Source organism: Aristolochia californica, unplaced genomic scaffold (genome assembly GCF_029961685.1).
Source record: "Aristolochia californica isolate CCGP_79_NKW_82.1479 unplaced genomic scaffold, dmAriCali1.0.hap1 SCAF_7, whole genome shotgun sequence".
NCBI classification, from domain to species: domain Eukaryota; kingdom Viridiplantae; phylum Streptophyta; class Magnoliopsida; order Piperales; family Aristolochiaceae; genus Aristolochia; species Aristolochia californica.
This window is the reverse complement of record NW_027182268.1, coordinates 3,582,224-3,610,047: the sequence shown is the minus strand read 5'-3', so window position 1 is coordinate 3,610,047 and position 27,824 is coordinate 3,582,224. Positions and strand designations below refer to the sequence as shown.

Sequence of the window (27,824 nt, the reverse complement as noted above, 5' to 3'; positions counted from 1 at the left end):
GGTTTTGGACATCACACATATGAGGATAAAAGGTGGTTGAGCAATTTAAGTTTACTGATTGATAATAGGTTAATAGGTTACTAATTGAAGAATTAAGTACTCGATTGAATGGCAGCTTCCATAGATGGCCAATGGAACTGTTTTCAGTTCTGAGGTTTCAAATCTGTTTTCTTTTTACTGAATGATTTCTGTCAAGAAATAGCCTTCCAGCACACTTCTCTGAAGGCATTTCACCATTGAGATTACACAATAGGAGTGAGAACCAGAATTTAAAATTTTCTCATTAATAAGATGATCAAGCTCGTATATGGCAATTTGCCACCTGAGGTATGATCTACTCACAGAGAACATTGGTTGAGAGTGAAGTATCAGAAGATACATTAAGTACAGGTACTAGGTAACCTTAATTTCAACTCTTTAAGTATTTTTTTCAAGGACTGAGAGTGCTGGGGTCAAGTAGTTATTTGCCTTGTCTGGAAGATGCGCCACCTGCACCAAAAACAATAATATAAATGATCCAAAACCATTCATCAAAGCTCCCATCCCTCCTCTCCTTTTTCTTTCCTTTTTATGTAACTCGCCATATTTACGAAGATAAAACATCCTTTCATTCCCTTACCAATTCATAAAGCTCATTCCCTTGCTCAGCAACGTATTCATAGCACACCTGCCATTAAATCCAGATTCCATTAGTCCAGACTTTAAGTTTTCTCATCACAAAGGCAAAAAAAGCAAGAATACCCACATCAAAACTCTTGTTTCTTGCAGTGGAATCATGCAATGCCTTCACACAAATGTCAGCCACATCTGCACAACTGATTCCCTGCATTACCAGGAGTAACATGAGGGCACATTCATGTAAGTACATCATATAGTGGGTCATGAATTAAAGCCTGTAGTACCTGTGAGATTCTGTTCCCCTGATCAAATATGAGAGCACGTTGTCCACCAGGTTCCTCCTGGACGAGTGTAAGTTTGAGCAAGTTACAGGGAGTTCAAATACTCTAAAACAAGATTAGGATATTGGAAAGGAACAAATCTTCACAATGTATCCTTTCTCTTGAACATAAGTACCTGAAGAGGACCAGGCCGAACAATTGTGTACCCCAGACCTGATCTTCTTAATGACTCCTCTCCAGCCTAAAACATGACTCCAGGTTAAAAAACAGCAGGGTAGAGAGAGTATTGAATGTAATGTGAGTATGATTTTAGGATCAAATGTCGAGAAATGTAACAGACCCTTTTGGCTTTAAGAACTTGCTCCCTTCTGCCTGGTTCAATACCTGACCCTGTGCAGGAGACCAATATGAAATCTGTTTCTTGGCCTGTCTGCACATCGCAAAATCTCATTTCAGTAAGGACAAAGAGAAGTTTAATCATCAAAGCATATAAAATGAACAAATTGAAAAAGACAAACCAGAAACAAGACAGATGAGAAATGAAGATTTGTATAGTCATGCTCACAATACCAGAACAGTATCAACCTCAGAGCATGCGATACAGCTGTTAATGAAGTGACTTGGATTAAAAGTTTAAAAAGGAAGAAACAGAAAATCTGGAATTTTTGAAATAGGAACAACAGAAATGCAAAGAAGAGCTTATGCAAATTGCATTTATGAGATATTAAAAAAAGAACAACTGGACCCTTTGAGATTTCAATTTTGAGGCACTATATTAAAATTCTTTCATCCGTAGAATATTATTGAATTCACTTATACCAAGGTATGAAAACATCATGCTAGGACGTAAGCCTTAATTTCTGTGGGAGAGAAAAGTAAGATTTTAGATATCAAGGCAATATATAGAGAAACTTATCATGATTTAATTTTTGTTCGTGGTACACTAACCTTTATCAGATTGTAAAAGGCTCAAGTAGGCCACGTCTATCATAAGCCTATGCTTCAGATAAAGTGTTCCAATGTAAAGTGAACATGCAAAGGGCAAAAAAGCTAGATCCTAGAAGTGCTTCCACAACAGTTACTAGCAAACAGGTGCATCAAGTTCTATTATCCCATTAACCATATGATTGGTCTTATTACCACATGAAACCTGTCAGTTTGAGCCACTACCATTCTATACACAGCAACAAGAAAGCAAACCTGGAAATTGTCTTTATGATCTACTAAGATCTCATTTAAAATTGCCATTTGGAAAAAAATTAGTGATGGAATTCATATTGATCAAGAAAAAATGAGGACAAAGAGGCTAGGGAAGGAAAGACACTCAACCCCAAATAAAGGGACAACAAACAACCCATATCACCCACAACAAGAGATTGCAGGGCCACTCCAGCCTTAGCTAAAGTCCAAGCAAGGTAATTTGAGTATCTGGGAATGGGATGCCAAGAAATGGCCAGACAAGATCAAAGGTTACAAAGCTCTTCAAAGATGTGCATCAGACACCATGGCAGATGGAAGGCTTTCTTCATCCAGCTAATTGCAATAGCAAAGATTCTTTAGATCCCTGAAGGACCAGGATTGCCATCAGAGCTTCATCAAAGATGAGAATTGAGACCGATGGAGGAGGTGGCTTCATCGTAGGGATTCTGGATTTGAAAATAGTAGCCACAACTTTCCAGTATCTCTTTTGTTAAAACAGAAGCAAGATTCACTCAAAATAGAGAAAAAGAAACATGCAAAAGAGTTTAACATGTTCAGCCCGTGTAGCCTACATCGCCAGGTGAAGACAGAAAAGATACACTATCACAATTAAGAGATACAGAAGTCTTTCAGCAAATCTTACAAAAGAGATTTCAGCCCTGACCACTATTTTACCTTGAAAACAAAATTACATCCCACAATGCCCTCATCTAAACGGATCCCTAAAGATTAAACAGATCCATATTGGGCCTAATGGCCTGGACTCATAGCGACCACCATAAACCACAGAAAAAAATCCACAATTAACCTTTCTCTACATGATTTGACTAGCAGAACATGTAATCGGGCACAATGTGATCATGGCAATATTCAATATTTTTGTTATAGGAGGGTTTTTTGCATGATAAACATAACGAGTAGCAGAAAGTTACAATATAGAAGGGTAAAACAATAAGCACGTCCCTCATTCAATCACCAGTTGGATGAAATTAGTGGTATACACATCAAATTTACACAACAAATGGAGGATAGTCAGTTTGGAAGAAGAACACTAAGAGAAATTCAAGCTTTCTGACGATAGATTCCTTTTCCACTTTAAAGATGTGGAAGTTTCTGTAAGAACTTGCAACAAACATTTATCGCAAGATGTGTTAACTGATATATGTAATACAGCACCACCCTCAATTTGCAAGTATTATTAAATAGCTCATCCAAACTCCACCTCTTAGACCAGTTGTTCCTAGACATTTCTTTCCCTAAGGTAGGATGCATGAATCTGTGAACTCAAAAGTTCTAAAAACGGTTCTTTCCAGAAATTGTTTAATTCAAAAATATATAAAATGAAAATAACTACTTACTGGTAAGGCTTTAATATATTCGAACATAACCTTGAAGCTTCTTAGGTCCTGGTTGGTTTTTGTGGGTCCTTCTGCAGGCCTCTTTAGGAAGTAGAAAATGACAAATAAAATTAGACAATGCAAATGAGTAAATAGATTATTCTTCCATAAATTAATTTCTGTGTGTGTATTAATATAAGACAAACCTGTCTTCTTGGTTCAAAGCGAATAGTTAAAGTGTGAACCAGAAAAGGATCCAATGGTGGGTCGTCTGGTTTCACTGGACGAAATGATGAAAATGGCACTCTGACCTGCTTAGATATATTCACAAGGAGTCAAGTTCTCAATTTTCCCAGTGCATAGTGGTGGTATGGAAGTCAAACCAACTCAGCCTTTTTGTGTAATGAGAAAGCTACTAACCCGACAAAAGCCCGCTTTTGTGGTCATTCGAGCAAAATACAATTTGCTTTGAGAAGTATCTGCTGCTGGACCTGCCTCAAGAATTAAAACATATGATCTCCCATTCCCACCCACTGAGAGAACTAATCCATCATACCTAAAACACCAGAGTATAGCAAAAGTGTGATGAAATATTTATCCCGTCATCCATCTGTTATCGGTAAATGAGAAGTGTTTGTCTAGTACCCACTACCTGTCAAGGGTAGATCCCAGTGGAAGAGAAAGCTTTTTGGAGAGTTCAACATAGCCTCCTCTAGTATAAACATAACCTGTCATAGAAAGACCAAAGTAGAGAGTGACTAGACCAACTTCATTGTTTTTTTCTCCTGACAGTAATTTTGTACTGTGACTACCAGATAACTTTTCATTTCTTGACTAATTCATCTGTTTATTCAACTTTGACACATTGCTCTGTAGCCTAGGAACTTCACTACACAAACAACCAATCTAACATCAAGACATCACTGAAATGTTACTAATATAAAAGAATTAATGGGGAAAAAGATGGAGCAGGTTCTAAGTCAGCGACCAACTTATTTTCATGACAAGTAACATGATTCAAGAATAACTGTCTGATGTGAAGTCAACCATTAAACTTGCCTGAGAAAACAGCATTGCCAGTTTCTGTGAACTCAAATTTAGCATCCATTCCTCCATCATACTTGGTTGCAATAACATCTTGAAAGTAAGTCCCCTGTCGAACTTCCCACCCCTGTAAGGACTCTGCAGTTTTGAACTTCGCAAGCACAAGCTTGCTTTTACTACTCCTTCCGGCTCTTAGCTGTGCTAGTTTGTGGTTGTAGTCCTGCAAAACTTGATATTTTCACCAAGTTATCAACTATCCACAAAACTTGAAACAATATAACCCAAAATAACCAAAATACTTCAGCCAGGGAAGTGGTTAATAGCCGGAGACCTGAAAAGCCTTGGAGATGTTATATACACCTAGGTTATCAACTCTGTTGAGATCGCCCGTAATAGCTGAACGAGCAGTGGCACAATAGATGATTTTGTTGCAACCTTCCACGGCAGATTTGAGCGTCGAAGTTTCACCCACATCTCCTGTCACAACCTCTACTGATCTTGGAAGCATGTCTAACACTTCTTGATCAGTTCTCCTCACCAAAGCCTGACCACAGAGTTAAAGTAGTCAATCACCCACGCTTCATTAATTTGATTCTCAACACTGGCCAGACTCCATTTCTTAACTAGGTAGAGAATTTGACAAGCAATGTTTTAGTGAATTCAGGTCACAAACAAGGAGACAGAAAGAACTAGCGCATCTCTAGGTACCTTGACCTTGTAGCCTCTGAGCATCAACTTCCGGATAACAAGTCGACCAATTTTGCTGGTGGCTCCCACAACCAGAACAGTAGTGTCCTGAGCCCCAGGCACCGTGAATTCACACATGGGGCCGCGAATGAGAACCTGATCAAGGCTCTCATCCGTTCGAGTCCGGGAAATCTGGCCCAATTCCGAGAACTTCCGCCAAACTTCATTGAATATCTGTCTGGATTTTCTTCCAAGTCCAACTGGGTTAACGTCGTCCAGAGTGATTGAAACAGAGGGCTGTTTCGCCTCCTCGTCCTTGTTCACCCTTTCCCTCTCCATCTCGCCCCGCGGAACAAGGGCCCGCCGCCTCCATAAATTGGAATCAGCGTTGACGGTCGAATTGGAATTTGGAAGAGAGATCCCGAGAAAGTTCGAGGATGAATTGTTCAATTTTTGGAAGGGACTGCTCAATCCACCATTTCTAGGACATGGACTAATGCTACTCCCCGTCAGAGCCATACATCAAACCCACTGTTCTTTCCCTTTCCCTCCGCAACTTCTATCGAAGAAACACCCCGCAAGTTCTCTTTGTAGATTTTAGTTTCTTCAGAAACTATAAAGCGAAAGGTGGAGAAGCTCAGCTGTATCTGCAGCTACACCACATAATAGGTGACATTTCACCTCAGTAAAATCCAGACACAGACATAAACACGTAAGAAGAACAGGGAAAGAGACCAGAGACCAAGAAGCGTGACACGTGGTCGTAAATTTCGCCTCTATCTTTGGTTCACACGTGGCAGACGCAACCACTCAATTTCTTTCTCTGGATAAACGTCATTTTACGGTGGCGTCGCAAAATCAAGTCTATCCAGATGTCTTTCACTTCCAACTTTAGCGAGCGTGAATTTTGTTCATTTTAAACAGTCTCAACTAGCAGTTATTCAGGATGAAGATTTTTGTTGCCTGGTTGCAGCCAACGAACAACGCTCGTGCTCAGGGTGGTGGCCCATTACTTGCTGAGTCTATGAGGCTCTTTCTACGTCGCCCTCCATCGGCGGCCGCGTCGCTGTTTTGGTTTAGCTCAAGCAGATCGCAGCGAAGTATCGTCCAGTGTACTCGGTGTAGTGCTAGTACTAGCAGCAGTAATGTGCGGAAGCAAGCTCAGAGAGCAAAAGTGGCTCCGGACTCTTACTTGAAGAGAAGAACGCGATCCGCTAGGGTGTTCGACCATGATGGTGTTCGACAATATGTCTCTGAAGGCGAACATGTACCTGCCATGCTCGGGGAGGTTCTTGAAGTATTTGGACGGCCAAATTTGCATTCTTTTGTTGATTGCACCGTCGGAGCTGCGGGGCACTCTTCTGCGGTCAGTCATTACGCAACTCTTTTCTTTTTTTAGCTTTGAAGAACGTATCTACATGCGCTTCTTCTTCTTGTCTTCCATCCCCTGTCGTTGATCTTGTCTGTATTTAGCGGTTTGGCGACACACGTTTCTATTTCAGATTAAGAAGTATCAAGGTTGCAGCTCCTCGATGGAGCTCCAAGACTGCCCTTTCCCGTATCATTGAAATTTAGTATCTGTATAGGATTTTTCTGCCAGGCTGCCGCTGATGAGCATTATAGTGCCTCAAGTTTTCTTTTTCTAATTTCTTTGGACCGCTTTTGAAAGTCAGCAGAAAACTTAGGAGTTTACTCTAAGCACAATCATACCAACATAGCACAAGTAGCTCAAGATTACTTGTGGATGAGAGGATTAAAGCCAAAGGGTAGTTTTAGTTGGGCAAAATTATTCCTCTCTTTTTTCCCTGGAAACAGGATATTCTTTATCGAGACTGTCTGAAATGTTGAAAGGTAAACTTCTGTACTACTATTTGCGGGGAGAAGCTGGCTCAATAAGGCAATCCCATCATTTCCTGTGTAAAACCTTTCTCCGACTGAAATCCCGTTAGCTGCAGTGTAGGACTTATTCCATCTCCAATCAGCAAACAGGAATTTCATATAGCTTCATCTGACTTGTTCACCTTTTCACCTTTGAATCCATGCATGGGTATGTATTTCTATGTTTCGAGGACTCATTAAGTGGATTATTTTGTAGTTGTTAAGAATTTCGTATGATATGTTGTATCAGATAATTCAGGCCCACCCAGAATTACAGCTGTATTTGGGACTAGATGTTGATCCTATTGCACATGAAAAGGCTCAATCCCAGATCAATGCTATCTTGAGTCATTCTCCACAGTCAGCAAATCCAAGTCTCAAAGCAAATATTCTCTCGGAAAATTTCAGAGATATAAAATCTATTCTGCTTCAACTCGACAAAGATCTCTTAAATGATGGAGTGGATGGGATCTTAATGGATCTTGGAATGTCATCTATGCAGGTTTACCTTCTATCTTTACTGTATGATGCTCATCATAATTGCTTTCATCTTCTGTTTTTTCTCTCATTGTTTACTTATCACCTAATTCTATGCAAGCCCACAGAAACTTCCTGGTAGAAATATCTTCTCACCTCATCTAAACCCTCTTCACTTAGATTTGTGTTTGTTGGGCATGATTTCAACACTGACTTAGATTTAGTGTGAACTCTCATTTGTTATTTCTTTTAATTCATCTCAGTTTACGATCCCAACTTCATTTTTTGTCTAGGTGGAAAACTAAGCATTTGAAAGCTTTATCTTACACAGGTGAACAATGCCAGAAGAGGATTTAGTGTGCTCAATGATGGACCGCTTGATATGCGAATGGATCCAGGGGTAAGAATTCTTCATATTTTTTATTTTACTAGTATTTATATCTTTTTCTCTTGTGAAATGAATCTATCATCAGTGAAACCACTTGGATTTTAATGATTTTATCATCTACCGACCAGTCCTTTTCAAGCTCATGTTATGGGTGTCTTGGCTTGTTTGGGTAATCTAATTGTTTCTTCAGCCAAGACCATGTAAACTCTTGCTTGAGTTTAAGGTATGGTTCAATTTGTTAAAAGATGCTTCCAAAAAATGCAGGCACAAAAGACCTAATCAAGCAGGAGGGAATTCCTAACAACAAGATTTTCTGTTCTTCAGTTCTGACTGTCTAGTACTCTTTTAAGCGCTGCTTCACTTATTGCTGTATTTTGTTCCAGTTCTTCCCTGTACTTCCCTCCGGCACCCCCTTCTATTCTTCTCCTTTGAATAGCATCTCCTTTCTCATTGCGTTCAAAGAGAAAAACAAATGTAACTGTGCAAAATGACTTGTTAGTTCATTTGTGTGGGTTGTGATTTCCACCACATCTTGTGTGCATTGTGATTTCCAGCACATCTGTCTCTCAGTGCTGTCTGAAGGCTTATCTTATTGCCATTGTACTTGTGATTATTATTATGCCTGCAGTTTGATTTTTGGTTTAAATTATCCCCTCCTTTCAGTTCTCATCTTTTCAATGCCTTCCATAATTTGGTTCAATATAGTGAATGCAACCAGTTATGACAGGTTGAAATTGATGTATGTATTGCCTAGTACAACTGATGTCAGGAGGTCTATGACAGGCAACTTTGAAAGCAGAAGACATCCTGAACTCTTGGCACGAGGAAGAAGTAGGTCGAGTTCTACGTGAATATGGTGAAGAAAACGACTGGTATCATCTTCTGACCAAGATCATGAAAGCTCGTTTACATGGAGGGATGCATTCTACTGGTGAACTAGTTAATATTATCCGAAGTGCATCTCCCAGGACAGGAGGTAGGGCCAACCCTTACTTGTAGTGTATTTCCTATCATCTTATTCAACTTTTTGCTCATATCCTACTCACTCAACTTCATAGAGAAAAAAAGATTTAACTAATAAGACTAACCATCATCAATCTTGAGGAACATCTAATGAATATAAAAGTACAGGGAGGCATGGTTGGATCAAGAAAGCAACACGGGTATTTCAGGCACTGCGGATAGCTGTCAATGATGAACTCAATACATTGGAAGCTGCCTTACATGCTTCTTTTGATTGCCTCTCCTCTGGTGGCCGGCTAGCTGTCATCTCTTTCCACAGCTTAGAGGACAGAATTGTGAAGAAGACTTTCCTTAACATCATCAGTGAGGAAGGAAACTGTGATGATACAGTGGTTCCTAATATGGAGAAAGATAGAAACGGGTTTAACGAAACAGAACCATGGATAAAGCAGAGAATAGTAGGTAGCAGGGGTATCATACTCACAAAAAGACCAGTAACACCCAGTGAAGAGGAAGAGAAACTGAATCGCAGGTGTAGAAGCGCTAAGCTTAGAGTAATTGAGAAGACCAGATGAAAGTGGACTGACATTTATCACCTCTACCGCCGATTGATCTCCTTTTTCAGTCCCTTGTTACAATAGAGTCACTTGAACAACACAAAAGCTCTCAATTTCATGTATGGCTATTGTTTGTTATTCATTTGGCCATTTTTTTCCTCTAAGCTCCAATAGAGGAACTTTATTTCTAGGAGAGAAAATATGGAATACTATTTTTGAATAATTTTCAGTTTACTGTGTATTCCTTTTTACAAACAAATTACCCACCTAAAGAATCAATCCGGGAACCAGATATGAAATGCCTGTTCTCTTCATATTCACAGTATAATGGTAGAAGAAGGGAAACAAAGTAAGCACGTACTGGGTTGTCCCATTTCATGATAAAGAAAGCAAAGCGGTGAGAAGATCGGTAGATCCAGACATTCAACCGCAGACACCAACAATTCCGATTTAAAATTAAACTGAAACCGAACCCAGAAGCTCCAATTCATTCCCAACAAAGCAGCGGCGAAGAGAGGAGAGTCGTTTCCAGTCATCGATTCCTTCCTCAAAAGTGAAAACATGTAAGGAATACTACATGTTTTTGTCTGAATATTCGCTTCGCTTTAGCAATTAAGCAATAAGCTGAAGGTCATATGTGAGCGTGAGCAGCACCCTCATCGGGGATGGGAGGTGGAAGGGAGACTAGGCCTCCTGCGCAGCATTTTACCGCTCCTCAGTTTTGACCTGAGAAAACTGGCTCCCCTACTTCCGCAAACAAGATGGGTTGTAGTTGTGGTGAGATACCGACGCGGTCGACCTCTGTCTTCATCTGCCTCTGCAATAGCTGGTTCTTCCTCAATTCCCATCTCATCCTCTTCAAACGAAAACGAACCAGGATCCACTGAAGCAACCAGTGATTTTCTCTCTGATCTCAATCTGCTTACACTTGCTTGCGTGACCCCTCGGCACCTCTTCACCTTGAGCTTCACCAGATTAGGACACCCCACCACAAGGGCATCGATTCCCAAATCCGATATGGGGCAATTCTTGATACAGAGCTTTTTCAATGCAGAAAATTTGGCTGCCACCAACCCAAGTTCAGAATCTCCGACTGAGTCTGTGTTGCACAGCGCCATGCGCTCGAGAGCAAGGCAGTTGGAAGCAAGGGCATTGAGAGACAGCACCGTGATGGGAATCCCCATGAGCACCACCTCCTGCAGGTTGGGACACTTAGCGGACATTGACATTACCCCATTGTCTCCGACGAAATTGAGGTTGCCGAACTTGCTCCAGGCGTCAATGTGAATCTTCCGGAGCTTGCGGCAAGAAGCTGCAAGGGCGGAGAATCCAGCGTCGGAGCAGTCAGAGACGCGGCTGATATAGAGCACCTCGAGGCCGTGGCAGGCCGAGGAGATGGCGACGAGTCCATTGTCGGAAAGCTGGACATTCTCCACCTGGATATCAGTGAGAGAGGTGGAAAGGTTTTCGAGTACTGGGTCCCACGATCCTGAGCTCCGGCAGACAATGAGAGTCTTCAGGGCCTTGGCGGCACGGAGAAGGGGAGCAAAGTGGCGAGCATTGTGGAGATCTTTCAGGCAGAGTCTCTCCAAACAGGGGGCAAAAATAGAAGCCTCCGACCATATGGACTGTTTGATGCCGTCTTCTTGCGGAGGTGACTGTCCCAGGGGAATATTGTGAGCGTCGAGCTTTCTAAGCCTCTTAAGGGTAAGGTCCTGAAGGCGAGGACAGTTAGTGAGGATGGAGTTGACTCCCTTGGCAGCGAAGGAGCAGGAGGCGCAGGAGAGCTTGGAGAGGGAAGGACAGAGGAGGGAAAAGGTGCTCAGGCCTTCGTCGGACAGGTCGACGCAACCCTTAAGCTTAAGCTTGGAGAGAGAGGGTAGGCCTCGGGCCAGATGGGAGAGGGCGTTGTCATCCACGCTCACGAGCTTCCGGGAGCATTTCAGAGAGAGAGCAGAGACGGCGGAGAAGCGAGAGATGAGCGCCGGAAGGAGAGGAGAGAGGTCGGAGCGCGCAACGAGGACGAGACGTTGCCGGCTCTGGGCGTCGACGAGGTTCCACCGTTTACAGACAAGGGAGCAGGCGTTGCGATCCTGGCAGCCCAGTTTGGCGAACACCGCCGACAGGCACTCGTCCGGTAGAGACAAGGTGAGGTCGCCTCCCTCGCGGATGCGCCAAATTGCGACCGTCCCCTGTTTTGGAGTAGAAGAGGAAGAAGAGCCTTGCCCCATTCTGTTTGATTTCCTTCTTTCCCAGGAGCAGAGAAGGACGCAGCGCCACAGCAAGGGGAAATCCAGACAGAAGAAGAAGAACTCACAGATGCGAGGGCGGCATTCTTAGCATTGACGAAGAGGATGGGGACCGGGCTTGGAATAGCCCGTCCTTTCACTGTGCGACAATGAAAAGCCGTCTCTCACGAGTCCCGACCAAAACGATCCCAATAAACAAACTGTAAACAACCAATTACAAACCAACAAACGGCGGAACATCTATAGCACGGCAACGCCGACCGCTCCATTGTTCTGCTTCTTCTTGTCCACACGGCAGTCGACCCATTCCAAATAAACTAATAAAGACAGAAAGCCCTGCGCTTAACGTTTCAAATTGACCGCCGACTCGTTCTTTCTCAGGTCAGTCCAGTCACATGCAAGTGCTTTTGCTTTTTGGCATCTTCCCTTCTCTCTGCCCACGAGCGCCCCCTCCTGCTTTCTTCCCTCTTTATCTCTGCCCTTCCAAGTCGCATCTACTGATCGTTGTTACAGCCTTACGCTCTCAATTCCTGCTTCCCACCCAGAAAAGTAACAATAAGCTTTTGGGCCAGATTAAGGATCAATTGATCAATTGATGTCCCTCTTTCTACGACTTCAACGTGAGCTCCTGTAGAGTCAATGATGAGATGTTTCTTGTGATGTTCGTGAAGCTGTTCTTTGGGGCAATTGAGCAATGAACTCATCAACGATGTCTCTTTCTATCAAATTCAATTGATGTTTTCTTCAGGCCTCCGCTTCTATTAAAAAGGTTGAATATTTTAAAAAGGTAGAATCAATGCGACAGGAGGAAACACTCCCAGCTTTTTGGCTCTGATTAAAATAAATAAAAACAGAAATGGAAAGCTGAAAAAACCAAGTAAAAGAAGGAAAAGAGATGGGCTAACGGACCCGTAGGATTTAGCATTGACACAGAAAAGAATAGACAGTAACTGAAGCTGGTATAAACTAATTCCCACTAGAATGGCCAGTTTAGGCGATTATCACCCATGCAGGCAGGTTGCATCGCCACAACAGGGATGTTTAAGCTTTATATTACATTAAAGAAGGAAGTTCCTCTTTCTGCTAGGCCTGTCATCTGCCTTCTCTGAGGATCTGCAAAGCCGACCATTTTAGGCATCCATTTTGCATTTATATAACCTGCAAAAGCTTCCTAATCTGGTACTCCATGCAGTTTCATTCTGAGTTCAATCTCAAACCTTTTCCTTGTATCCAAAATATAACTGGGCAAGTCCCAAGTGTACAAGAACACGATAATTGCTGTGTGCAAAACTCAAAAAAAAAAAAAGATACTACTTATTTTTTTCCTTTTCATCTTTCCAAGTGAGAACATTCTACAAAACCAAATGAAGGGGCCTGTCCCCACCCCTCTTCCCAAAAATAAGAACAAAAAAAAAAAAAAAAAAACGGAAAAAGAACGATCACCTCTGGAATTTCCCTCGGAAGAAGACTAGGACAAATTAAAAGACATGTATAGTACAGCGGAATACAAGGATAAATCAAAGAATCAACCCTGAGTGGGATCCAGACACAGACCCATCAATACATGTAGCGCCTAGTGCAAGTGTGATGGAGATCATGTTTATATATATATATATATATATGGGTTAGCATTGAAGAGGGGGGGACCTGTGGTCAGCATGAGCTCCATCGTTCACAGGAGGCGAATCCCGACCGACATCCTCCTTGGCATAAAATTTCATGAATTTGCCGGCTTCTCTGTACCAGTTGAACCGAGCGGGGCATTACCAACCGATTATCGGTGTCCCAATATTTCTCTTTCCCAGGGGAGTAATTCTGAGGCCAAACCACTCTCTTTTCACAGCTTAAGCCCTAACTGTACAATTGGTTCATCCTGCATTTCCTGCAACCTCTGCAGCTCTCTGCCGCATCATCTCCATTACAGCAGCCCTCCTTCGAGAGTCAGATTGCTGCTGCAGCCTCCTCATATGCTCTTTCAGGTCCCTGTCCAAAATTCATATTAGGTTTTTCCATATTTTTTAGGAAAAGAACAACCGCATAAGGTTACTAACAATTACATACTTGCAACGTGGTACATTGCACTCTGATTCTTTGCAAGCCCGGGCATGCAGTTGTAGGAGATACCACATCTTCTTGCAGAGAACACAGCCCCCAGAAACACGGGTTCTGCAGTGGATACCATGACGGAATAGCCCTTTCACTTGACGACAATTTGGGTATTTGCAATGGGGGAAACGACATTGAGAAGCATGCACCAAAAGATCCAGCATCTTCCGAAGCTGCATTGAACCAAAACCAAGTGAGTACAACAGATGAAAATGAAAACTACCCAACTAAAGCACAATGAAATAATTACAAACAAATACCTGCTGGACTCGTTTTTGCCGAGCCTCTTTATTTTGTGCATCACGCTCAGAAGATGGATGATTTGTCAGCTTATGAGGATGGTCAATGCCACCATCTTTCTGGTAACAACCGTTGCACACATCAAAATCAGGGCAGACTTCACAACGCCATCCCTTACCGGTTTCAATGTCATGGTGGCATATGTTGCAAGTGGTCACAAAAGCAGGTTCAGTTGGGTTGTGGAGATGATACAGAACCATGATGGAGGAATGCTTAGCTCGTCGTAAAGTATCATACTGATAGTGATTCCCTTGGCAGAGACTCAAAAATGCCTGTCTTGTGTCAAAAAATTCACTCTCCAGAATTTCATCTTTATCTTTTGTATCTGCAGGCACATCAGTAATTTCAACCTGCAATGGATATGATGACCCATAATTAGGGAAACTGTTATACCATCAAACACCAAAGTACATATCTGAAGGAACTTACCACAGAGAATGAGTGTTTCTCTTTGCTATGGATAGGATGCCTCTCCTTGTCTTCACGCTTTTGCTCAGCATCGTAGCACCTTCAATAGAATAAAATGACAAATATAAAATACAAGTTAAGCCAATGATCATATAATCCCCACATTGAGGGAAAATGCCAGAGATTTAAATCCTCAAAGAATCATAAACAGGACATAAGCAAGCAGCAGTCCACTGTAATTATTAATTCCTCCAAATGTAGTTCTATGAGAATGTCATACCACAAGAGCCTAGCCCAACAATGAATAAAAAAAAATTAAAAAAAGAGCTAGATAAGGTCTTCGTTCTATCATCTTTGTTGTTTGACCATAAGATGAGTCACAAGAATCAACAGAAAATTTCGTAATAAGACGAACAACCCTTACAGATACATAAAAACTACATAATTTATTTTAAAAAAAAGGCACAGGATCATTAGATACCCACACAAAATGGGCTTCCAACAAACAAGTGAGATACCCAACTTTTGCTTACCAAAAGCCCAAGTATCGTTCATACTAAAGCCCACCAGACAAGATAAAAAGAATTTATTAAACAGTTATCAAACTTTGAGACTGCAGCACAAATCTACATACTAGTTCCTAAAATGCCCATACAAGAAATTTTATCTCCACCAGTGAGGAAAAGCAGGCAGATAGTACATATGATGAAATATAAGTTTCATATTAGAGAGGCAATTATACAAATGTATACAAGACTCAAGAGCAACAAGTATGCCAAGCTAGACGTTGCTTGTAGAATCAGGAAATGAGATAGGAATGAAATGATGAACAGAAATGGGAAAGGTAATAGAAAAGAAATCACTACATAGTACAGAAATGAACAGGAAAGTTTTGAGAACGTAACTAGTCATGACAGAAACAACTCAAAAATCATTTTCTAAAAGAAAAAGAAAACTAATAATAAAGATTCATAAATGCTAGATGAATTGTTTTTTAAATATTGGAAACTTGATTCAGAGAGAAGGAAACAAAGGCCAAGCCCTTGGGAGGCCTAAAACAAATAATTTAATTAATGACTACTCAATGGAATAAGTAATAATAAAGTTACCTTCACTTTAAAAAAGATACCCAGCAAATAGTCTTGTATAAATTTCTAGAAAGCTCCTAATGCTTTCTAACTTTCTGTAAAAATGTATTTGGGATAGTAAATTTCCTATAAATTTTTTCCACAGATGCATTTCCAACTAAATTCAGAAAAAAATACTTTCTGATTCAGGGTAACAAGTTCCTTACCATAATAAAGATTTCCTGAAACTAACTAACATACAAGAAATTTAATACAGCTACAATATTTTTTTGAAATGATAATACAGCTACAATTGTAACTAGACTTCTCATAATTTTTTAAATTTCTTGTGAAAAATACAAGTAATTCAATGGATCACAGAAAACAAGATCAGAAAATCATATAGGCATATTCACAAAAAATCACTGAGGCATCTCCTTGAAACACAAATTACAACACAGAAAAGCAAAAGAATAAAAGGATAAATCAAATGAACTTACTGGTCATAAAATTAATTTTTTGCAATCACCATGATAAACACAGAAAATACAAAAATAAAGGAAAATTCATCAAGTGAAATACTTACTTATCACAAAGCTGAAAATTTTTGCATTGACCACAAACCCAACGATTCCCAGAGACCATGAGATGACAGCAATGATTGCATGCATGTTGCAAGTGAACCATAATAAAATCTTCTTTCATTGGAGAGATAGTTTCACCAAGCTGAGAAATGAACAAGATTTTGTAAAGACCAAGCAGTAGTTAGAAAAACAATTAGAGCAGAGAGCAGTGGATAATAATTATAAATATAGGCTGATATCTCCTGCAGTAGTTTCCAGGAAAAACAGTATCTCAGAGAGTTGAGCATGAAAGTGCATAGGTTATTCAAGACTTCATCACACTAGTCGTCCACAACAGAGCCATGCCCCAAAAAGCTAAAAAAAATGAGATTTATGTAACTCTGATGGCAGGAAAATGTTGAAGCTTCGGGTAGAGTGCTAAAATTCTCACAACCAATTCATAGATATTTCTTCATATCCCTGATCTTGAAAATTTTAATTTTGCAATGAGACTCACTATACTGCATTCAAAAAGTATATTCATTGCCTAAACAATTGCCCCATACATGTGGCCAACTGCTACTGCAAGAGATCAAACTCAATTATCAGATAGCATGTTGAACTGTTGGGACTTCACAGACCTGCTACTCAAGTACCCATCAGGTAAACAAGCTTAACAACAACTACTAAAGGATAATTGTATTAGCATACTATAGATACATTATCGATCATCAATTGTACATTTAACTCCAAAAAAATTAACTTAATATTAAGACAAAAGAATGGGTATTCAAATAGCAGAGAAATTACTTTCTGCATCAGTAGAGCATCTTTTGAGGCATTGCCAGAAAGATCAGCTTGGCCAGCAGCTTTCAATGCTCTTTTTGTTATGGTCTTTTTTGTTTTTCCTTTCTTTTGTTGTCTTCTGCCATCTTCTTCTTGGCGAAGTTGATTGATCATGTCCTCTGCAGCACCAGGCCAGTAATCACCATCGAAGTATGGCAAGCGAGCCGCAGTTATCTTCGCCTTACATTCACCCATTTGTGTAAAGAAATGATCATATAAATTAGTAAGATCAACCACAATTTTCTCCTTTGCAGCTTTCTTTAGCATGGCTAGATACCTGACAGAGACCAATCCATGCAATACACATAGTGTTTAGTAAACTACACGATCACAAAGATAGAGAAGATCATTCATGAAAAATTTCTGGTGGTAGACTCACCACTCCCTAAGCTTATCTGATTTCGGTGTTTTCTGGATCTCAGGATGGCAGTATAAAATGTAATCTTCTCCCTTAAGTGGAGGACAGGCCCATATGTAACAACTAGTGAATCCACGTAACTTGCAATATTCAAGGTATCCAATCTGAAGCATTAACATAGAAGAAAAACCATCATCAACAAATATATAATGAGGAATACTATTTCTCCAAAAGAAACATAATCAACTAATGTTGATGTTAAAGCAAACAAAATTGTTCAGCAAATTGTGGATTGAAGTCCATGAATCCATGAATGGATTTGGCTTGGTCAATTCATGCAACTTCCAAGAGGCTTTTTTCAGAAGCCTCCCACTTTCTTTCCTGGAGAAAAACTTCACAAAAGTTCCATATCATGGACCATTAAGTCAAAGACTGAATCAGTCATTGCCTTGAAAAACCTGGATAAAATGAAATCCCAGCCACTTACTTTTAAGGATTTTTCTCCTCACCTAGCACAACAACCATATATTACCCATTTTAAATACACGTCAACAAGATGCTGGATATTTCATAAATGCTTACAATTCAATTGGAACAGTGACTGAAATTTCATCAAAACCAACTGGATTTTAGTAAGACAAGCCCAGAGTAAGTACAAACAGTATTCACTCGATGGGAAAAAATCTAGTAACTTGTTTCTTCAAAAAACAAAAATAAATAAATTCCTGCAGAACCAGAAAATAAAATAAGTATATTCTCCAACTGAACAATAATAATTACCTTTATTTTATGATTATAAATAACTTCATCTTACACATTAAATGCTATAAAAATCAACAGAAATCCTTGAAATTCTTCTGGTTATTCACATGAAAGCCATAACAAGGCATGACTGACAAATGGTCCGGATCAGAACAGTCGAGCCACCAGTAGTAGTTTGGCCAACAAAAAGTATTGCTGTTGTTAACACATCACTAATAATTTCCAAGAAATTCATCTACAGAAGTAACTTAAGGAACATAAGCAAAAGAAACAAAGAAATAGATACATCTAGCATAGTGAGAAAACAACTTGCCAACAATTTGATGATGCCATTCTTTGCTTTTAAATTCTCATTTTGGCAGTACTCTTGATGGAGTGCCTTGTCTCAATTTTTAATTTACAAACTATTTGTATAAATATGATAGTTAAAACTAGTTAAGAAAAATCTCCTTCTAGATTTTTCTTTCTATCTGGGGATTATGAATGTTTCATTATCAAAGAATTAAGTAATTGAAAAGCTCATTCAAGTAACCCCTTTATTCAAATTGCAGGAGAAATACAAACAGCGGATTGACATAAAAAATAAGCCCAACACCAATGAAGACCAATAACAAATAAGAGACTAACTACACCAATAAAAATCAGTACTGAAAAAAAACAAAAGCAATTGCACTATGAGAAGTGAGGAACGAGGTACCAGAATTTCATGGTAAACATAAGTTCGAAGAGCCTCCCCGCTCACTGTCTTTATCTCAGGTCTAAAGTACTTCACAGAGTCCAGATATGAAAGATAGACACGCCTTTGATTTGGCAATTGACACTCTGAACCAAATTCTTGCACATACATCCCAAAAAGGCATACCTCTACACCTTCAATCTTCTGAAATAACAAAATGACCTGAAGCAAGAAATAGGCTTAGTACATCCTGCTGGAGCTGGACTCTTAAAATCATCTTAAGAAAGGAGGGGCAAGAGATTTAATGAGCATTCACAAGACATATACCTTAGGTACAGCCTGACAGAGAAGAAAAGATCCTATATTCACATCTTTGTAATACAAAAGCAACAGCTCACCTTGGATTTATATGGAAATTCTGTTGGATAATTCTCTTCTTGAAAAATCTCCAAAAACCTTTGCTTCACTTCCAACTTTTTGTCCACTGATGACACCACTCTGATGACAAGAGCTTCTGCTCCAGGCACCTGAAATGGTTCATCATACAAGCATTTAAATAACAAAGAGTAATTGTAGTAGATTCTTCATATGTTATAGGTAAAGGAGGTAAAATGAACTATTTCAAAAAAAGGAGGCAAAATAAAGACTAGCTGTCAATGTCACAAACACCAGTCATTATACTTCAGTAAAAGAAAAATCACCTCATCAATACTCTTCCCCTGGGCTTTCGCCCTATCTTGCCTCTCTTGCCTCAGTCGTTTGGACAGGTGTTGCTCTATGTGATCACTGAGGATTGTTCTTGGCAAATCTTTTGCACCAAGAACTGCACTTTGTGGTAGGGGCTTACGCTCACCCCTTTCTATCTCTTGAATGTAGCAATTAGGGCAAGTGTATTCAGCTTGCCCTCCATCATTCCTCCGACCATTAAATAGAGCACATATTTGATGTTGCCAAGCTTCACATTTATCACATTGAACCCACTGGACAGGAGCATAAAAAAAAATAAAAAAATCAGTTGGAATCTCCTGTAGACCAGGGACATTGCTACTAAAAAGTAACAGTAAGAGAGAACTTACCCATTCCTCTGTTTCCTCATCATTCCTTTTCTTCTCCAAACGTGCCTTAGGAATAGCAATTCCATCAACCTCAATTGTATCCCCACGAACCTCATTATAGCATGGTATACAGAAGTAGTGTCTTGTATCACCAGTTCCCACCGTATAATACATTGCATTTCGCTTGATACGAGCACCACATGGTGTACAATATATAGGAGGTGGTTCAAAAGTTAGCTTCTCCACTGCACACAACTGGCATGAATTCTCACTCATTGCATGTTCCATTGCTTGATTTTTCTCCGCCTTTGCTTTACTCTGCAGAAAGATCAAGAATGAATCATTTACAAGAAGAAGAATAGCAGTATCAAACAACTACGGCAGTACAGATATAATAACAATAATACACTTTAAGATAAAACTTTTGGATCATTGGAAGTTCATAGGCTAACCTGGCCAACCCATTGCCTAAGCCCCCTAATATGCTCTCTAACTTGTTCTGGGGTGAAAAGTTCAGTCATAGATACACCCTTTATCTTTGGCTTCCCCGATTTAGTTGTCCCTGCAGTTTCGGCTGGACGTGCAGTGTTTTCCTGTCTCACATCTACAAGAGTTTGATCCATTTCTTTTTTGATAGGCATATTTTCTTGCTTAGCAAGAGCAGAGACTTCATTCTGAATAATTAACTCAGAATCCAGTCTCACAGTATGACCAGCTTCCAAGTCATCTTTCTTGACATCAATAAAAGCAGGAGGTTTTGCTTGCCCAAAACTTGCAGAAGACTGTTCGGTTTTCAATTCCTTAACCTCAGTTTTCAGAGAATGATGCAATTCCGTCTGCTTGACTATTTGGACCTGTGACTGCACATCCTGCATGGCATGTGTTTGGTTCAAGGAAACAAACGATACAGGTGAACTTTCAGTTTTTGGTACAATGGATGGAGAAGGATGCTCCATCTTCAGGCGTTTTGAAGATTGCAAGTCTCCTGAAGTTTCAGTTGCAAGTATACCATTATTTTTCTTCACTCTAGAAGCATCTCCAGCATCCACACGTTTCCAGGAGCCATTCACTGGATTTGCTGCACACCCATCATCTGACACAGAGCACAGACGCACTGCTGTTTGTTGCAAAAATTTACGTACTTGACCACACACAGGACAATCGCCCTTGCAATTCCTGTAGTGAGCTAGCAGTACCTTAGATTCACAACAACGGGGATATCCACACTGTGGCCCTTTACACTCACCCATATGTGTCAGCAGCTTCTGAACTGTTATACAGTTGATTTCTATACATTTTCCTTCTGGAGACCGACAATGACGAGCATGAAACAAGAAAAGCAACCATTTCACTTGTTTTCTGAACCGTGATGCATCCACAGGTTGACAAGTGGCTCCACTAGAAGCTTGCTGCAGAGAAGTGAGTTTTGGAGCTGCAGTCTGGCTAGCTATGGACCCTTCTAAGGTCACACGTGGTTGCTGAGCTTCATCTTGTCCAGATATTCGATGGTGGAACTCCTCTTGGACATGCTGCTCAAATGAAGACTGATCTGGCAGTAGTTGTTCAGGCTTTTCAAGTGTTTGAGGATGCCACTGGCCCTGCAAAAGTGCCTCAGATTGGGATCCTGCAGAAAGGCCACTAAAATCATTGTGTGGCTCAACAACCTGCTGAAGAGGTTGCATAGTCTGCTGTGACTGAATTTGCTGGGAAGTCTGTGATACAGCAACATTGTACTCCTGAGTATTAGATGAATGACAAAGTATCTGAGAACCTCTAGGGACATCTTCAACAGCAGAGCTCTGCTGCTGGCACTGGTTTTGTAACTCAGATAGATGATACTGCTCAGGAAGTTGAGTATGCAGAACGTCATTATGGGATTCCAATCCCTGTTCGGGTATTAATTGACCTGCTATATTGGACGACAGTTGTGATTGCCTCAAAATATCATTCTTGCGCAATAGTTGTTGATGCTGCTGGTTTTGCTGCTTCTGTTGATGCTGATGTTGTGCAAACTGTGAGAAAGGCTGTTGATGAATTTGCTGCTGTTGAAATCTTTGCATTTGTTGTTGGGATTGCATCAATTGCTCCCGGGTTGAATGGGAGGACTGAAAATTCATCTTTGCTGACTGATCAAGTGTCTGAGACTTCAGATGTGATGACTGTTGCACCGTTTGCAAATTGGCTTGATGACCAAGAATGCCCGAGTTCGTCTTTGGCTTAGATTGCAAGCCTACAGGATTCATATTCTGATTAGTCATGGTAGCTCCAACAGATGTAGCAGGGCTATACAAATTTCCAGACCCAGCGACGTCAGTTTCATTCATCCCATACATGTCACTAGCCAAAGGAACCATTTGTTGAGGCAATGCTGAAGGGGAGGGAAAAACACTGGCATCAGAACCTCAAAAATGCTTAAAAGGGAAGATTAGGAAGAAGAGGAAGAAGAAGAAAGAACTAGATGATGTACATAGAAACAAAAATTAATAGAAGCTCTCAACCTGTGCATATGCACATACTTCACTAGAAAAATAGATAAACATAAGATTGCATGTGAGAGTATGAGAGATAAAAAGGGAAAGAGAGTTACACTGAATTAGTTGTTGTTGCCGTTGCTGGTCAAAATGCTGTTGCACAGGCTTTGAAGAAATACCATAGGGAGACACATTGAGAAAACCCTCAGAAGAAGCGGATCCATTAATCAGTTGCATATTATTTCCAAGCAACGGCATTCCACCATTAATGGCCCCATTTCCATAACCATATGAAGAGGCCTTTTGCTGCAGATTAGATCTCACACCAATACCCATTTGACCACCAAGACTTTGCAAAATACGGCTGTTCTGACTTCCTATGTATTGCTTTGGCTGTTGCTGTTGTGTTACCAAAGCAGAATCAACAGTAGAAAATCCACTTCCATTAGCAGGGTCTGAACTCATAGGTATTGATTGAGTATTATTCAGTCCAGGAGTAGGAATCATCTGAGCTCTTGGCATGCCCACAGACGACATCATATTTGCACCAGATGCCATAGGGACATTGGCGGACGGTTGTTGATAGCCATTACCAAGAGATCCTGAACAAGAAGATAACCTCACTCACTTTCTTTTCTTTTTTTGAAATGAACCTCACTCACTTTCATTATTTAGATAATGACAAAGAGAGTGGAGAGGGGTAACATAACGATAAAAATAAAATAAAATAGTTAATTTGAAAAAAACTAAAAAGTAAAGACCACAGGTTTGGGCTTACCATCTGATGCACTGAAGGAACCACCATGCAAACCAACCGAACCATTTGTGGATGAAAGCACCGAGTTGATTGTATTTGAAGTAACCATGCTAGAACTAGTCATAGTGTTGTCTCCAGAAGAAGCAATTGTTGAATGTGAATTACCACTATGGGCCATACCAGGAGTTGGAATCATTGCGCCAATTGATGATGAAGAAGACATGTGATGGGATATCTGCTGATGCTGGTTGTTATTATGAGGGTATAAACGTTTGAGCAAAGTTTGCAAACGGTGCTCCAGAGACTCCATGTTCATATACTCTTCCTAACAAAAGAAGAGACAAGTATCTTAGATATAAACTAGGCAACACTAAAAAACACATTATATTGGAGAAAAAACCACAAGCTAAACCAAATTTCATTTATCATAATAGAGACTGACTTTAGGAAGCACATCCAACTTTCTGAAGCTAAAATCCAAATAAAGGTCAAGAACTCAGAAAAGCAGACAAACCTTTGAAGAGGCATGATTGAATAACCATTCCTCCAACCGCCTTACAACATCAGGAAGTCTATGGCACATTTCCTGAGTTGTTTGTCTCTGCAGTAAAAGCTGTGCACTGAAAACAAATAAAAAGTTAGAAGATCTAACAAATTAATTTAAAATGTAGATGACAAAGAATCGATAAATAAATCTGTCCACCTAGGAATGTGTACATTAAGAAAATTCTTCATTATGGGAGTAGACATTATATAGAAAAAGAGGAGCATATGTCAAGCTTACATGATGCAATCTTGAGATTTCTATACAAAAAGTAATTAAAAATTTATCTTGGACCAATAGATTAATAAACACAATAAGACAAGAAAGAGGTAGCACGCGCGCTCTTTATACAGAGAGCAAGTTAAATAATTAAAGTAACTTAGAGGCTACCGTTTTAGCTTAGCTCTGAACTTCAAAGATATAGCAGAATGTTGTGACCAAAATTAATGAATTGGGATCTCCCCAGTCCTAATTGTGATGATGTATTAATTGTAAGGCTGTATTCTCTGCACAATTCTATGTACATCATTCCAGCACAATTATCTCATCAAAACAAAACAATCTAAAGATGGATACAAATAGTTTTAAACTGGTAAATTCAGGACCATCTTCATAACTGAAATGTGTAAAATGACCCAGGAACCCTGATCAGAAATAAGTACAAAATAAATGAAATACTTACATTTTGTCTTTCATAATTTGGCGAAATGGAGAAAGGTCTTGATCCATGGTCCTTAAACCAGTCAGGCTTTGCATCTGGGAAGGCAAGGAGTTCCCATTCTGCTGGGGTAACACAGGCAACTGTGACCCAGCTTGATTAGTCACCTGTCCCGATATCTGACCAGACATATGTACATGCATTTTTCCTCGTACTTCTATGCAACTAGGTCAAGATTTAGAAGAAGACTCTTCCACCACAGAGATCGCCAGCACCAACCAAAATCCGTAATACTATCATAGCAGAGTAATCCAAAGCAACAGGAACACCTATATCGAACAGGTGACACCAAAAGCCTCATCTTTACATTACCAATAATAATTCCTTGGCACCATCAGTAGTAAGACAACAGGGCTTAATATTTGAATTTCAGGTGATTAATCAGTCAAAGCTGCATCTGGCAAAGAAGCATACTTTAGCATGAAACATTTAGAAAGAGAGGAAACAATCACTGAACTAAACTTTTACAAATTTCAATAATGCTCCAAACATAAAAATAGCAGCAAAAAAAGTTTGAGATTTGAAATGGAGGTCACAGAAGCAAGAAAGTAGAATCAGAACTTGCACATGGTAATAAGGGGCCAGCTCCAACTTGAATATAAAGAAGCTTATGGTACTAAACTCAGGAAACAGGTCGTCTAGTACAATGTTATGCCTCAACAAAGGTACTTTTCAATAGCCCCCTATTAGCCGCTTTAGGTGAACAAGCTACTGTCACAGAACATGGACCGAAACTACCCCAACTGTGAACATGTTGTCTTGTGAAAAACCACATCCCTTTGAACCGTTTAGCATTCCATTGAATAGAAGATTTTACTGATCTTCTTCAACTAAAGTAGAAGAGACAAAAAAATCTGCTGTTCAATTTGCTGAGCAAAGAGAAGCCAATTGTAGGGTCCGCCGACCCAATCCAAACTCATAAAACCAAATTACGATTCAAATGGAACAAACATAGATTTCATAGCACAATGGCAAAAGCAATATTACAAGAAGGTACAGAGAGCGTTGAATTATCCAAAAGAAAGTATTTTTAAAGGAAGGTGAGGGGTCCTAAACAAAAGACCAGCTAAAGTAAGTAGTGAGCACAAGTTCAACCAAAAGACAAGACAGGAAGGCATAAACCATAACGGTAAATAATGTGCAGCTAAAACAGCAGATTTCCACCTGAAACGGAACCACTGAATAACGACTAAAATCTCACACCCAATTGTCCACATCCATGCTCTTTTGCAACATAAAAGAGTCCAGATACCTCAACGAGGATCACTGATTACCTGAATGCAGGCGATCCTCCTGAAGAATATGTACTTCCTCTGGTTTCCACTAAAGTGATAGCAATATACACAAAGTAAGACACAGAAATAATAAAAACGGGCGCTTTCGATCGAGCTGAATCAGAAAAGCACCCTAGTGTGTCGGGAAAGGTCGAATCGGGGAAAAGCCCCAATTAGTCGCAAAGATGCCACTGAATCATGTAAAATTTACCTTATAAGCAAAATAACACCGTAAAAGACCATAAAATTTCTACAGAATCGAAACCCTAGCAAACCCTAGTCTCTAAAGTCTACAATTAGAAAGAATAACGAAATTATCACCAGACAGAGTAATAAACTAACCTGGCCAAGCAGACAAAATCCAGGAAGACAGGAAAAACCCCGTAAGCCGAGCGATCGGAGCTCCGATGTACGACGGAGCAACGGTACCTAATTCACGGCCGATCGAACACAGCGAAATTGGAGGAAAACCAAATTACGAAAAAACACAATAAAAAACCCCGGAGCGGTGGACGGTCCAACGGGAATTGGCGTCAGGAGAATTCCAAATATGGAAAAAGGAATTGAGCTTTGATATTGCACCGCCGTTTAAAAACTTTTTTATCGGTTTTGGGGTTTTCGAGCAAGCTATTTGATTCTTGCGGACGAGGACGACGATAGTAAACGGGGATATGAGTTAATGCCCCAAAACCACCCTTCACAAATCACTTAATTCCTCTTTTAACCCATCCAATCAGAAACTAGAAGGACTAACCCATCTCATTCCGGATACAGAAGTGGAGCCAGGAGGACTGCGGCTCGGCCGAACCGCTGCGCCTTTTGTTGCCGGCAGGGGCTAGAGCCCTTTCTCTATTTATTATCGCACGTGCAGCATTCTAATCTAATGCTTTGTCCATTCCTGACCACAACTCTTTCTTGTTCTTTTGTCCCATCTATGTTTCTAGCTTCTCACTTGTCACTTACATCAAGGGCTGATAATACTAATCAATTTTTAGTTTCTCTCTAAATAATCATTATCTAACTTAGATACAAAAGGGGGATGATCGTTACGAGTAAATAAATGAATTAGACCGAGAAATTGAGCTTCAAAGGTCTACCAATAATGTCGAGTGAATTGTGCATTCGGTATCTAAGTATTTTGGATGCATGAAATTTGACTCACTATTGTAGTTGTGACTTAACATATCAAGAACTATTAAAAAAATTCATAAATACTATAATAAAACGATTTATATGATTCAGGGTGGAAACTAGGATAGAAGGTGATGATGATTATGACTAATTGTGTATTGGAGTGATAAATTGAGCTTAGGGAGTCTAATAGTGACCTAGAGTGAATTGTACATTTAGTGGTTACTAAGTATTTGGATGCATAAAATTGACTTATTCTGGTAGTATTATTAACATGTTCAATTATAGAAACGATTGAACTTGTTTTTAGTTAATTAATTTCTTTAATATTGGTTGTTATTTGACATATTAAGAATCATTAAAATCTTTCAAAACTTCTATGACAAAACAAATTGGTGAAATCAAGGGTAGAGTCAAAGGCATGAGGGAGCCAATTGTCCCACTTGAAATAGTGGAAACCAGCTTTGTTGTATTAGAAGGAACAAGGGTATTATTGGTATTATGCAATATTCAGTCATAATATAAATAAGAGAGGGGAGCTCGATTCCTAATATTTGTTAACTCCTTTTGCCAGGATCTATCTCTCTGTCTCTCTTGTCATCTCTTCTTTTACATATTTTCTCTTTCACCTTCTTCACTGTTTCTCTTCTTCGTGGAGGCAATACTAGATGTTTTGAAGTCCTAGATTTTAACATGGTAAAAGAGTAAGACATTTAGGACTTGTATTTTTTCACGACTCAAGATGATTTGTTTAAGAGATAATGGATGATAAAAAGAAGCTTGTCTAACATCTTCCTCAAACTAAGTTAATGTCTTTCAACCCCCTTTTTTTTCTCCTTTTTAAGACTTTATTAGGTCTAGGAATCAAGTACATCCGTGTTGAATCATGTTTTTTTTTGTTGCATGTACATGAATCTTTTACATTGTTGCCGCTAATCTCTCCTCTTTTTGTTGCCTTAAATGCATGTTAGAAGAGCATATGCATGCAAAAATCTTTTTTTTTTTCTAGCCAAGCTTCCCTTCCTTCAATTTTGATACCATAAATTCACTTTGGGATTTTCTAAAACTCTGAAATCTCAGCCTCGAAGGCTTCTCATGTTGCATAAACT

General features: G+C 39.8%; 4 protein-coding genes across 5 annotated transcripts; 1 reads left to right on the top strand and 3 right to left on the bottom strand.

Annotated features, from left to right (window-relative positions):
* Positions 1-256: 256 nt before the first annotated feature.
* Positions 257-5,768, bottom strand: LOC137936694 (protein HIGH CHLOROPHYLL FLUORESCENCE PHENOTYPE 173, chloroplastic). The gene is made up of 13 exons (XM_068781525.1): positions 5,189-5,768; positions 4,812-5,024; positions 4,496-4,700; positions 4,089-4,164; positions 3,857-3,992; positions 3,643-3,747; positions 3,458-3,538; positions 1,240-1,329; positions 1,075-1,140; positions 903-959; positions 746-823; positions 620-667; positions 257-489 (listed from the first exon to the last, which is right to left on the bottom strand). Exons 1-13 carry the CDS (start codon positions 5,684-5,686, stop codon positions 418-420), a joined length of 1,725 nt encoding a protein of 574 aa, XP_068637626.1. The 5' UTR covers positions 5,687-5,768; the 3' UTR covers positions 257-417.
* A 319-nt stretch (positions 5,769-6,087) lies between these two features.
* Positions 6,088-9,671, top strand: LOC137937137 (uncharacterized). The gene is made up of 5 exons (XM_068782208.1): positions 6,088-6,533; positions 7,296-7,547; positions 7,854-7,922; positions 8,694-8,886; positions 9,042-9,671. The coding sequence occupies exons 1-5, from the start codon at positions 6,114-6,116 to the stop codon at positions 9,446-9,448; spliced, it is 1,341 nt and encodes a 446-aa protein (XP_068638309.1). The 5' UTR covers positions 6,088-6,113; the 3' UTR covers positions 9,449-9,671.
* Positions 9,672-9,720: 49 nt separating this feature from the next.
* Positions 9,721-11,962, bottom strand: LOC137937136 (F-box protein SKIP2-like). Its single transcript, XM_068782207.1, has one exon. The coding sequence runs from the start codon at positions 11,659-11,661 to the stop codon at positions 10,087-10,089; it is 1,575 nt and encodes a 524-aa protein (XP_068638308.1). The 5' UTR covers positions 11,662-11,962; the 3' UTR covers positions 9,721-10,086.
* A 1,015-nt stretch (positions 11,963-12,977) lies between these two features.
* Positions 12,978-26,192, bottom strand: LOC137935899 (histone acetyltransferase HAC1-like). 2 transcript variants are annotated; one of them, XM_068780302.1, is made up of 18 exons: positions 25,927-26,192; positions 25,585-25,775; positions 24,275-24,707; positions 23,563-23,668; positions 23,070-23,373; positions 22,408-22,893; positions 20,273-22,188; positions 19,842-20,138; positions 19,467-19,745; positions 19,164-19,292; positions 18,787-18,987; positions 17,349-17,491; positions 16,934-17,246; positions 16,147-16,286; positions 14,515-14,593; positions 14,046-14,435; positions 13,741-13,958; positions 12,978-13,662 (listed from the first exon to the last, which is right to left on the bottom strand). In XM_068780302.1, exons 3-18 carry the CDS (start codon positions 24,451-24,453, stop codon positions 13,548-13,550), a joined length of 5,295 nt encoding a protein of 1,764 aa, XP_068636403.1. In that variant the 5' UTR covers positions 24,454-24,707; positions 25,585-25,775; positions 25,927-26,192; the 3' UTR covers positions 12,978-13,547. The 2 variants fall into 2 exon arrangements, with proteins under 2 accessions (XP_068636403.1, XP_068636404.1); XM_068780303.1 differs by having other exon boundaries at positions 25,585-25,633.
* Positions 26,193-27,824: the final 1,632 nt, after the last annotated feature.

Excerpts from the sequence above, each read along its gene's own strand:
- LOC137937136 (XM_068782207.1), bottom strand. The coding sequence starts at position 11,661 with ATGGGGCAAGGCTCTTCTTCCTCTTCTACTCCAAAACAGGGGACGGTC.
- LOC137936694 (XM_068781525.1), bottom strand. The coding sequence starts at position 5,686 with ATGGCTCTGACGGGGAGTAGCATTAGTCCATGTCCTAGAAATGGTGGA. Across the intron at positions 3,539-3,642 it reads GCTTTGAACCAAGAAGACAG|AGGCCTGCAGAAGGACCCAC; the intron begins GTTTGTCTTATA and ends TACTTCCTAAAG. Across the intron at positions 960-1,074 it reads TTCGGCCTGGTCCTCTTCAG|GAGGAACCTGGTGGACAACG; the intron begins GTACTTATGTTC and ends ACACTCGTCCAG.
- LOC137937137 (XM_068782208.1), top strand. The coding sequence starts at position 6,114 with ATGAAGATTTTTGTTGCCTGGTTGCAGCCAACGAACAACGCTCGTGCT. Across the intron at positions 6,534-7,295 it reads CTGCGGGGCACTCTTCTGCG|ATAATTCAGGCCCACCCAGA; the intron begins GTCAGTCATTAC and ends ATGTTGTATCAG. Across the intron at positions 7,548-7,853 it reads TTGGAATGTCATCTATGCAG|GTGAACAATGCCAGAAGAGG; the intron begins GTTTACCTTCTA and ends TATCTTACACAG.
- LOC137935899 (XM_068780302.1), bottom strand. The coding sequence starts at position 24,453 with ATGCATGTACATATGTCTGGTCAGATATCGGGACAGGTGACTAATCAA. Across the intron at positions 20,139-20,272 it reads TTAGGCAATGGGTTGGCCAG|AGTAAAGCAAAGGCGGAGAA; the intron begins GTTAGCCTATGA and ends ATCTTTCTGCAG. Across the intron at positions 13,663-13,740 it reads TGCAATGTACCACGTTGCAA|GGACCTGAAAGAGCATATGA; the intron begins GTATGTAATTGT and ends AATTTTGGACAG.